General features: G+C 32.4%; 1 protein-coding gene across 1 annotated transcript in view; it reads left to right on the top strand.

Moving 5' to 3' along the window:
- The first annotated feature begins 11,330 nt into the window (after window positions 1-11,330).
- Window positions 11,331-12,993, top strand: part of LOC134720582 (putative uncharacterized protein DDB_G0277255) — a 118,887-nt gene continuing 117,224 nt past the window's right edge. The window contains exon 1 of the mRNA XM_063582916.1: window positions 11,331-11,401. Coding sequence (XP_063438986.1) covers window positions 11,354-11,401 — 48 coding nt within the window. The 5' untranslated portion in view covers window positions 11,331-11,353. The remainder of the gene's footprint in view (window positions 11,402-12,993) is intronic.

The raw sequence follows: 12,993 nt of genomic DNA, 5'->3' as shown, positions 1-12,993 counted from the left end.
TTTTGTATTTTTTACAGTACAAAGTGTAACTAATTATGGCCTATAGTATAAGTATTTCAAGCAAAGAAATTGTTAACTGGTATAGCAGATACCTTATTTCCTACAGCTTTTAACCTTAAATCTTCAAACTTTTAGAATGTTTGTATAAACGTTGAAGTTGTGCATCTCATTCTGTGTACCCAGATGTTTAAACTAAGTCTATTTTCAGTAGCAGTTTTAATGGAAAGCACCAACATTGTGAAGTTTTAAACATAGAGCTATATAAATGATTATCTAGAAACTCTGCAACAATGTCATAAACCTTTACTTAGTACTCAGTGTACAAAGTGATCGTGTCACCAAATCAAGTGTTTTGATTGGTTGATTTGAATCTGAGTATGATAATCATGCTCTGAATTTATGACTGCAGGAGCCAAGCAAGATTGAGATTGCTTTGACTTAACAAAATTTCCCTGTATTGACTGAGGTCAAAATTTCTTGTTGTGGCCTAAGTTGACTAGGTGTCAGTATTACAACATAGTAAGGTGTCTATTTGTCTTTAGTGACTTTCTGTCTTGACTGAGGTCAGAATTTCTTGGTATGGCCTAAGTTGACTAGGTGTCAGTATTTTAACATAGTAAGGTGTCTATTTGTCTTTAGTGACTTTCTGTCTTGACTGAGGTCAGAATTTCTTGGTGTGGCCTTAGTTGACTCGGTGTCAGTATTACAACATAGTAAGGTGTCTATTTGTCTTTAGTGACTTCCTGTTGACTTTGTTCTATATAGATGGTCATAAATAGTACTGTAACTATATATGTATTGATAGTATAACTGCACAAAATATTAAGCTCCAATTGAAGGCTCCTTTTAAAATTTAGATGTCAAGAGGAATTCTTGTGATATATTTAATATCTTCATTATTTATCTAGAGTATCTTTATTAAAAAACTATAAAAAGAAAGAAAAAATTACGCAAATTGAGGAGATAGTAGACTTATTAAAACTGTATCATACTTTTGGCAAACTAATTAAAAATCAACCCTAAAATTAAATTAGATTGATTTTGTTTATTGCCTCATACTTGATTGGATAACTTTAAACATTGGCTGTTGCCAATAAAGTTTTTCTGAATATCTGGAACACAAATCATACATCTCTACATACAGTTGCCCTTTCCCCCCTGAAAAAAATTACATAAATTTTAAATCCAAATTGAAATTTAAAAAACAAATGTTTGATATTTGCTAGTAGTTCATACATTAAACGTTCATGCACTCCAACTTATCTAATAAGAGTCTATTAGTGCTGGTTTATGATTCACTGAGTTTCTTCACATGTTTCGTAATAACCAAAAATTCTGTACAGATAAAACATCTGTTAATATTTTTATTACATTTATAAAAATCTTCTCATTCATTCATTTTATATCATTTTTCAGATAATATAATGAATCAATTAGATATGAATTGGTCATGGATGAACGATTTTGTAGAATGAAAAGGAAACTGGTTCCACATGAGTGAAGCTAGAAGTGTAACTGCCTCTTGTCTGGTGAGTTTATAATCACTGGATATAATTTAACAGTAGCTCACAGAACTAATAAAAGTTGTGAGCTTTGAAATGTTGAATCAAGTTTATTAGAAGATAGGAAGGTTTTAATAATATTTAAAGAGTAAATGTACTTTTGTCTTCTAAAGGTAGATGCTATTTTCATTTGATCAAAATTTTGACTTGAGAAGTTTCAAATTGAGTAAATGGCAACTTTGTCAGTGTTTATACTGAGTAGATAGCAACTTTGCCTGTGTGCAGAATGAGTAGATGGAAACTTTGCCTGTGTTCAGAATGAGTAGATGGAAACTTTGCCTATGTTCAGAATGAGTAGATGGAAACTTTGCCTGTGTTCAGAACGAGTAGATAGCAAATTTGTCTGTGTTCAGAATGAGTAGATGGCAACTTTGCCGGTGTTTATACTGAGTAGATGGCAACTTTGTCTGTGTTCAGAATGAGTAGATGACAACTTTTCCTGTGTTCAGAATGAGTAGATGGCAACTTTGCCTGTGTTCAGAATGAGAAGATGACAACTTTTGTCTGTGTTCAGAATGAGTAGATGGCAACTTTGCCTGTGTTCAGAATGAGTAGATGGCAACTTTGCCTGTGTTCAGAATGAGTAGATGGCAACTTTGTCTGTGTTCAGAATGAGTAGATAGCAACTTTGGCTGTGTTTAGAATGAGTATATGGCAACTTTGCTGGGGTTCAGACTGAGTAGATGTCAATGTATAGACTGAGCAGATGGTAACTTTGTCTGTGTTCAGACTGAGTAGATAGCAACTTTGCATGTGTTCATAAAGAGCAAAAATTAATGTTGCCCGTGTGCAAACTGAGTAGATGGCAACTTTGCTTGTGTTCAGACTGAGAAAAAAGCAATGTTACATGTGTTCAGACTGAGTAAATGGCAACTTTGCCTGAGTTCAGACTGAGCAAAAAGCAATGTTGCCTGTGTTCAGACTGAGTAGATGGCAACTTTGCCTGAATTCAGACTGATCAAAAAGCAATGTTGCCTGTGTTCAGACTGAGTAGATGGCAACTTTGCCTGAGTTCAGACTTGAGCAAAAAGCAATGTTGCCTGTGTTCAGACTGAGTAGATGGCAACTTTGCCTGAGTTCAGACTGAGCAAAAAGCAATGTTGCCTGTGTTCAGACTTGGTAGATGGCACCTCTACCTGTGTGCAGACTGAGTAGAAGGCAATTTTGTCAGGGAGAGAATCATTTCCCATCAAATATTCAATGGCTTGTTTCTAGTAAATAAGCACTCTTAATTTTTTCTGCTTTTTTAGTTGCCTCATATACTATTAAAATGTATAACCAACTTTAAAAAAGCTTGTTATTTAAAAACAGAGAAGCTAACATCCTTAAGGGCAACCAGATTTATATAAGAAGATTTCCTTTCTTTTCTCATTGAGATTGATTTTTAATGTCACTTTCATATATCTGTATCAAAATATTACAATATAGATCAGATCTTACGTATATCAATGATATTCAATCAGATTCCCATTAGACCTATAAGAAAATATGAGAGGTAGTTATTTCACTACTAGTACACTATTAATGTTATTATATCTTGGTTTCAGACACTGGCAGACATTTTATTCCCATTGGACCACTTCACCTCTCTTCATACTGTTCCAGACATTCTTAACAATTCCCATAACACATGACCCAACCTTTCTCCATGTTTTATACAAATCTTTTGAAGTTTTACTTATATAACACTTCAGGTAATCTTTAATTAGATATTATAAGACATCAAAGTAAACACCTGGAAAGAGGCTTTATCATAGTATGTAAATTAATTTATAGTCTATGTGAATGTTTGGTTAAATAATCAGTTATTATAACTGTAAATATCAATATTATTGTTGGAGATTTTTAGTCCAATTCACTTTTATCTCTGTAGAAGGGAAAACTATTTTCTGTGGATTAACTTATTAGGGCCCCTTCAAACTTCAAATGGTGGTTGCCCTATAGTGATCAGTCTATCCTTCCGTCTGTCCGTCAGTTCATCTGTCTGTCTACCAGTAACACATTGTGTCAGCTCTATATCTAGAGAACCTTTGTAAATTCATATTTTATACTTGACATGTATATTACCTAACACCAAAGGCTGTGTCATAATGTAATTACAACTTTCTAGGTCAAATGTCAAGGTTAAAGACCTTGGTTTTAGTTGACAACCTAATGTTCATTGGTAAAGATTGTGTACACTCTATATCTTCAGAACTGTTATGATTTCAAAGTTAATACTTGACATGTAAATTAACGAACACCAAAGAGTGTGTCTTAATGTATGTACAGCTTCTAAGGCCAAAGGTCAAGGTCAAAAACTTTGGTTTCAGTTGACAACCCCATGTCCTATTGTAAAGATACAAATTTTTACATCACATTATTCACAGTGGGGCCCACAGAGATGACTCCCATCTCAATGATTTATAGTTTTGGCGGGCACAAATTTTTGTGGATTGAGGAAAATTTACATTTTCGTGGAAACATGTATTTGATTTCTTGGTTTTGCCAAAGTCTGAATATAAACCTTTTAAAAAATTGTAATTTGTGGAACAACCTAATTTGTGGTTTACTTGGTATCCATGTGATCTGCGACAATTGATATTCAAAGAATAGCAATATACTTATTAAGGGCCTGTCCCTTATGAAAAACCTCATTAAAGGTAACAGTAAACCATATTTTTTGTCATAGGGAGTGTAGTTTGATTTTCTCTAAAGTCTTGTTGGTTTTGTGGTACAGTTAAGGATACCATTGTAAATTACCTTCACCCTATGACCTCAAGGTCCACTTAATTGTTAATTTTTCAAGAGACATAACCTTTCAGGACTAACTTTTTCATAATGTTACATAATACCCACTCAATGGTATCCTCATTTAAAAAATTAGTCTGATGATTATGAGATACTATGCGTAATAAGTCGTGCAGTTCTCAGCAATACAAATAAATAGGTGGAACCTTTATTTGATAACAAGCCTACAGTTGAATAGATATTCTTTAATTTCTGTTACTCCCTGAAGATAAATTGTTCCTATCGACCATAGTCTGAAATTGATGAAAGTCTATTAGATATAAATATATGAAGAAGTATTCAGAATATATCTTTCGTATAGAGAACCTCAACTAAGTGCCATCTCCAATGAAGCCTCAATATGGTGAAAGTCTACTAGAGTCCAGATTTATGAATAATAAGCATACTGGATATATCTTTCTTAAAGAGAACCTCCACTAAGAATTCCCTCCAATGCAGCCTCAATTTGATAAAAGGTGTAATAATCCTTTCTTCACTGACACAATCAAGTAGATTAAATCCTCTCTATCCCAGCCTCCTTTTGATAAAAGTAATTAGACATACTGTACCTCTCTCTGACAGAACAGATGTATGATAAACCTACCTTATCAACACATGCTAATTAACAGTAATTAATAGAACTTGACCACTGATTGTCAGGGATGTGTATTGTAATTGACCGATTACTTGACCACATTGTCAGAGATATTTATTGTGATTTGACTGGTCAATGAAAAATCAACATTTATATTTTAAGGAATTACTAACACTTGTTGGATCTTTTAAATATAAATCTATTGATGATTAAAAAGAAAATTTTAGTAGAGTTGTCAGAAGTATTGATTTTATGAGAAATTATGTGACATATTTTTGAAGTTTTGTCCTGGGTGAATTGAGTGTTTTATGGAATGTGTTATCAGCAGTGGGATAAGGAATCTGTGTTGAGAAGGATTTAAAACTTAGTTTGAATATTTGGCATGGTAAGTGAAAGTTTTGAACTCTTTTCTGGACAAAAATATTCATTTGAAAATATTTATTTTAAATTTTGATATTTTGCTGTATTGATAAAAAGTGAATCTCTGTTTTATATTAAATAAAAAATATACATATAGAATTCCAGTTTAAATCATCAGTTGTGGTAGTTGTTTCCCATATTGTTTTATTTATAAAAGTTTTAGAACAATTTTGTTGAAATTCCTGTCCATTAGTAAATTTCCATAGTCCCTTTACCTAAGTCCAATACTTCATTTCTCCAATATAATATTATACTAAAAAGCCATGCAAGTAAACATGGTATTAAAGAAGTGGAAAACTTGAAATTAGAATTGTCTTGTGAAATAAATATTGGAATGTTAAGTTATTAGGAAGCTCTTTACAAATATTAAGGATTACAAGAATTCGTGACTTTTGTTGAACATTGAATTGTCAAGATACTTCATTCAGTCTAAATATATAGAATTACTTATGATACATGTATGTAGTTATTTCTTATTAATTGTTCATTGAAGTCATTTTCGAGTATAAAATTTCATGTGGATGTATGCACTCGTGTTCATAACCTGAGGTATTTTATATATGTCATTTTTATCAGATATCTTATTCAATTTCTATTAATTGAGGTTGTTTCAAGAAAAGAAAAAAAAACACTATCTCTAAGGATTTACAATTTTATTTTGGTGTTTTTATTTATTTTAAAGATTGTTGATTAACATTTTTAAAGAAACGAAAGAAAAGAAATGTTTTCTTCAGTTGCATTGTATGCCAGATTTTGAATAAATACTTTTGCCTATTTAGTTGGCACTCATTCTGCAAGTTTAACTATTTAAATGAATTCAGGAAATTTGTTGATACAGAAGTAAACATAATAGGGTTTAAAAGATTTGCGCACACTAGCATGAGGCAAAAAAAATCATATTATGAAGTGAAGGGATTGACTTTTATCAAAATACTGAGATTTATTTTTACATTTTGTGTGTAGCTTTTAAGTATTAAAAAAAAAAAATCATATGATCTGGAAGGTGGGTTTCCCACTGAAGCTCTGACTCTTTAAGCTAAAGAATATTTCAATACATGGTATACAGTTAAAGTAGTTGTTATATTACTACATGCATCAATCAAAATTAAGTAGTTAAATTTTCTGATTTTTCCCAGGCGTTTTTTTGATTAAATCAGATGTTGATGACCCTTGATATTCTTTGTCTGCTTTATGATGTTTTCTACAATGTAACATTATACACCCTAAATAACTCTCAATTAAATCATTGTTTATTTTCATTTATATTGCACTTTTAAGTGTAATTTGAAACTTTATTAAAACCATCCTAATTCAAATAAAACCAATTTTATTTTACAAAAAAGCTGAATCATTAGGTTGTTACTGCAGACATTAGAATTGAAACTATTAGTTTTTGTTTGCTTTATGATATTTGAAACCAATGTATAACTGTAAATATTTTGCGAGTTCTTTACTATCAGGTTATTGTCACCATGTCAACAAACGATGTCCTTTATATTTTCTTAGCTAGTACTTTAGGAGCACCTTACATCACCTCCAGTTTTTGGTGGGTTTCATGTTGCTTAGTCTTTAGTTTTCTATGTTGTGTCTTGTGTACTAATTATTTGTCTGTTTGTCCTTTTCTTTTGTAGCCATGGCGTTGTCAGTTTATTTTCGATCTATGTGTTTGACTGTCCTTCTGGTATCTTTCATCCCTCTTGCATGCATTGTTATTGTATATTATATATGGTAGAACAACTCAGAACTGTAAAAGAAATATAAAATCATTGTATTAAGTTGTACTTGTTACTGTGAGATATTTTTGCATATTTTCCTTGTTTTGCTTCCCTGACTAATACCTATTTTAATGTATCTGAATGAAATGATTGTCTCCATATTTCTTCACTTCCACAACTATTGTTCTATCATAATTCAATTCTATTACTGTGGATTTATTAATATTTGTTGGATACCAATTTTCGTGGATTTTGTGGGTACAGGGGAACCACAAATTGAAAATGTTAAAAGAATTACAAATTTTCTAAAGGAATGTATGCAGGCTTTGCCAAAACCACAAAATTAGATATCCACGATTATACAAGCTTTTCTCAAACCACTAAAATTGGTATCCACAAAAAAAATGAATCCACAGTATTTAGTGCAAATCAAATTAAAGATTTTGTAACAATATGATTAGAAAACTTGTTAACATGTTTTTCTAAAATAACTTTTATCCTCTTTTCAAAATGTGTACCAATTCACTTATGCAGATTAAACAGACAACTCTTATCTGCTTTTAAGATTCAAATGCAGTAGAACTGATAAAATATTTGCTTTTGATTTCATCCATAGAAAACTTTAGTTCATGCTTTTCTTGTTAACTCTCACAAGGTTTTGTATTGAGTTCTGTATAATTGAGAGTTTGATGATTAGGTTTTTCAAATTAAGTACATAAATCCAGGCATTTTATAGTATCTTTTGATTAATTTTGTCGTTGGTGGTATTTTAATTAAAACAGTTTTAGACAAAATTAAGATTAAGAGTGCACAAAAGGCACATTCTCCATTTCCATTCTCAATTTTGCAAAAAAGTTCTGCAGTTCATTACATGCTTCAGAAAATGAAAAGAATATTGGGGTCACTATATTGTCTATATTGTTTTTTTTATTGCTATTAACAAAACAGGGTAATTTAACAGCAAATTCCTTTTAAAAAATCTAAGTTATCTCCCCTGATATAGAAAGTTTAAAATTTATGAATCAACAAAAAACATTTTTCTTATGCTCTACAACTTTGTATTTGAATTCTGCACCAATCATGTGATTATTTTGTAGAGGAGAGACACTTTTGGTGTTCCAAATAAAAAAGTTTTTACCTCCCCTTTTATTGCTTAGTTTAAAAAAAGGAAATAAGTCACAAATTATTCTGTATTTGTAAATACATTTAAATAATAAGATTAATCATATATTTTTCACTATTTAGATGAATGGTCTTTACATAAATGATGTTCATTCCTGTCTAGTATTTTGCATATTTCATTGAAGATTTGGACCAAATGTGTTCAGCTATTTTACAATCCAAGATGGTGAAAGGTTCAAGATCAACCCAATTTGTTATTCTGATTATGCATGAAATATGTGTAACTGGACATATCAATCTATCAGTATGATTCTCATTTGATTTGTAATTTCTGGGCCATTTTTTGCTTACTTTGTAGTAGCTAGGGGTTTTGCTCATTCTTGAATGTGGTACAGTGACCTATAGTTACTAGAAGACACCCGCGAAATCGCGGGCATATACAGCTTGTGAACTGTTGTAGGATGATTTTTTGTAAAAGATATTGTGTATGGAGAATAATATAAAAGGTATCAGAAGTCCTCTCTCTTTTTCCAAAGTCCGATCTTTTGGTTGAAGTCAAAGTAAATTAAAATTTTGCACTGTTCAAACACGAAATAAATGTAACTGCTTATATATAGACCATTATTGCTTTTATGACAATCCGTCAGACTGACTGCTTTTTTTGGAGCCTTATTAACATACCAATGATAGGATTTTAATCATGTATACATGAATGACTAATACCGACTAAGGCTAATATGAGGGGTTGTCGGAGGGGTCCTGATCCCGAAATCCCGAGATGCAGAATTTAAAGAAATTCATATCCCGAAATCGAAAAATATATTCCCGGATCCCATGAGGATCAATCCCCATATTCTGAGCTTAAAAACACCCGATCCCGATGCCCTAAAAATAGTCCTGCCTCCCTCTAATCTCTACCTTACTTTCATTTTTGCTTAATCCCTATTTTCCCTTTTTACAATTAATGTTTATGCTCCAATTATGGGTATTATGTTTTCTAGTCTGTGCAACTGTGCGTTCGTTCGTCCGTCCGGTCGTACGTCCGTCCGTCTCGTCTGTCTGTCCCACTTTAGGTTAAAGTTTTTGGTCGAGGTAGTTTTAGATAAAGTTGAGGATGTTTTGCTTATTTTAATATATACGCAAGTGGTATGACCCCTTAAATGGTAAACATTTTAAAGAAAACAGTAAACACAATCAGGGACTTTCTATACTAACATAGAAATTCCCTGACAGAATACAGAGAGTCTCTATATACTAAAGTAGTGTAATCGTAGTTTACATGTAGATAAAGCGAAAAATATTTGTCCCCTCTAAAGAGATATAATAGTTGTGATTCTTACGATCTAAACACCATGATATGGAGAACGCTCTACGATTGGTTGTACTTGTGTCACATAAAAAAGTAGACAGAATACAGAGAGTCTCTATATATTAAAGTAGTGATATCGTAGTTTTCATGTAGATAAACGCGAAAAATAGTTGTCCTTTCTAAGGAGATAAAATAGTTGGGGTTCTTGCGATCTAAAGACCATTTTACGGAGAACGCTCTGATTGGTTTATCTATTTTTCATTTTTGTTATCTATCATACGATTGGTTGTATTTGTGCATGTTTCAAACCGGAAGTCTTATCTATGACTAAGAGTCAGTCTGATGACGGAATCATATCCGGACTCTTTTTTTGACGTTTTTCTCCCAAAATAACTCAATCTAAATAATGATAAGAATGGATGACAAATGCGAATATGCATGTTACCTATAGGACACAAAGGCATGATGATTGATTTATTGTGAAAGGAAGAGAAGCGACACCCAAAATCAGGTCTTCTCGTTTAAGAGTATAGAAGATTCACTTTTACATCATTTGTTCTGACATAGGATTGTCTCATTGGCAATCAGACAGAGCGCATCTAATTTTTTTACTGAAACTTGGAAACATTTATTGCATGTTTGTTTTAATTACGATGCACTGACAAATCTTAACTTTCCTTTAGATATTCTGCAAATGCTTATCTAAATAACACGACCATGGCTACTTGTATCACAATTGACAAATCAATACCTAAATGTTTGACTTGCTGGCCTGTTAAAATATGATTTATCTACAAAGACTGGCTGTGATCAACATAGTTAACTAATTATCTATTATTGTGTATTGATAGAGCTATTGTTTTGAAAGTGGTAGTGTTAACATGGTTAATCAGCTGAGCGCTTTATTAGTAAACATATGGACTATTATAGCAATCGACTGTTAGGAAATTATAGTAGTACAGTTTCATTTTTAAAGTCAGGTGGACTATTATAGCATTCAACTGTTTGAAAATGATTAGTGCAGTTTCATTTCTAACGTCAGGTTGGAGATTTATACAGGAGATTTACACTTTACATGTACTTCGAGTCTAGAAGATTGGAAATTAATAGCAGTGACAAAACGACCTGTTATATAGACCAAGGTTTTATGATAATACCATTGTAGTGATTTGCAGTGAAATGTGCATGCTGCATAAGTAAACATTATTGTTAATATTCGTTGTAGAAATTACTATTTAATTGAACACGGGAAAACTTTTAAATTTGACTACAGCAGTTTATGTTGGTCGATGTCATGATTGTTCATCATGCTTGTTATATTAACATTATTTTTATGGAAAATTAAAAGTTCACTCAAAACGGATACCTTTTAATTATATTGGAGCCTTGAAATTCTTATTGAAAGTGAAATATGCAGATTATGACAGTTATTGACATACCACTATAAGGATACTAACCAGTTTTTACACGTACATTGTATATTCAGAGGTAGTTGAGTGTAGTCAAGTCTACGATATGTGGTACGGCTAATAGGTTTTATGCATTGTGATATATTATAGATTCTATCTTAAAAGTATTTTTACTCTTGCATTGGGATGTTTAAGCTATAGTTTAACAGTTATGTAATTTGAATATATTAATACTAATATTGAAGGACACTGTGATGAAGATTTGATAACTTGGACTGTTAACATGTATGTTTATATTTTCAGTGAGTGTTTTAACCCCAAAAAAAGTGACATTGTAATATGGACCTCAGATACCAGATGAAGTTGTAACATGTACCTTAAGATGCTTTGTGAGAACATGAAATGGGATTAAGATATCTAGTGAGGATATTCATGGACCTAAGACATCAACTATGATGAGTCTAGGCAACCTACCAAGATATTATAATGGATTTCCTAATGTGAGTAAGGGGACAGATATCAAATATTGGTTGATATGATGGGAACATAGTTCAGGCTTATTATACCCCAGAAACAAAGTTTTGTGTGAACATATAGGGATTGCCCTGTCTAGCTGTCAAACAGTACTTCATAACTTAGTCAGAGGTGGATCAAAATTTGCAAAGCATGGGTTGTCCTCAGCTTAATAAAGAATATCCCCCTCCCCAACCTAAAAATATCCTGGATCAGCCCCTTGTAGTCTATGTAGTAGATCATAAAGTTGTTGTACTGCAACTTGAAACTTAGTACACAGATTAACTTTTCAGAAAAGTATATACCAAATTAGAAGGACGAATTTACTCTGTTTAATGATAATTATTGAATCCCCTCTCTCATACAATGTCTAAATAAATTTGTTTAGGTGATACCTAACACTACAGGGAGATAACTGAACGTTTTAATCACAAAGTTTTGTTGAGGAAATAATAAGCTTCTCAATGATCAGAATTAGTGTTTGTCAAATTGCTATATAACCAACAAAATTTTTCTGATAAAGTGGTTGGTTCAAATTTTTTGAAATTTTCATATTTTTTTCAAAGGGTCAAAGTGAACATTTTTTCAAAATATTATGAAAATTAAACGAGCCTAATTAATATAAGTCAAGGTGTTGGGTACCACCTTAATTGGTTTACTGATTGATACAGTGTGCATATTCTGATGAGTGGATTATGCAATAGAAGGAAGAGGGGGGGGGGGGGGGGGTAGTCTGTTTAGTTACAATTACTGAATCCTCTCAGTTATCATAGATGTTCAAGGTTAGGGGAGGGTTGAGATCCTGCTAACAGGTTTAACCCTGTTACATTCTGTATGTATGTGCCTGTCCCAAGTCAGGAGCCTGTAATTCAGTGGTTGTCGTTTGTTGATGTGTTACATATTTGTTTTTCATTCTTTTTTTGTACATAAGAGTTTTCTCGTTTGAATTGTTTTAAATTTTTCATTCTTCGGCCTTTTTAGCTGACTAAGCCTAATGGGTTCGCTCATTGTTGAAGGCCGTACAGTGACCTTTAGTTGTTAATTTCTTTGTCATTTGGTCTCTTGTGGAGAGTTGTCTCATTGGCAATCATACCACATCTTCTTTTTAGCTCACCTGTCCCGAAGGGACAAGTAAGCTTATGCCATCACTTGGCGTCCGTCGTCGTCCGTCGTCTGTCGTCTGTTGTCTGTCGTCTGTCGTCCGTTGTCTGTCGTCGTCTGTCGTCGTAAACTATTTCAAGAATCTTCTCCTCTGAAACTACTGGGTCAAATACTTTCAAACTTTAACTGAATGTTCCTTAGGGTATCTAATTTATAAATTGTATCCGAAGTTTTGATCTATCGACAAACATGGTCGCCATTGCTAAAAATAGAACATAGGGGTCAAATGCAGTTTTTGGCTTATAACTCAAAAACCGAAGCATTTAGAGCAAATCTGACGTGGGTATTATTGTTTATCAGGTCAAGATCTATCTGCCCTGAAATTTTCAGATGAATCAGACAACCTGTTGTTGGGTTGCTGCCCCTGAATTGATAATTTTAAGGAAATTTTGCTGTTTTTGTTTATTATCTTGAATAT

This window comes from Mytilus trossulus, chromosome 6, assembly GCF_036588685.1.
Source record: "Mytilus trossulus isolate FHL-02 chromosome 6, PNRI_Mtr1.1.1.hap1, whole genome shotgun sequence".
NCBI classification, from domain to species: domain Eukaryota; kingdom Metazoa; phylum Mollusca; class Bivalvia; order Mytilida; family Mytilidae; genus Mytilus; species Mytilus trossulus.
Note: the sequence above shows the minus strand (reverse complement) of the source record. Positions and strands in the feature narration are given on the sequence as shown.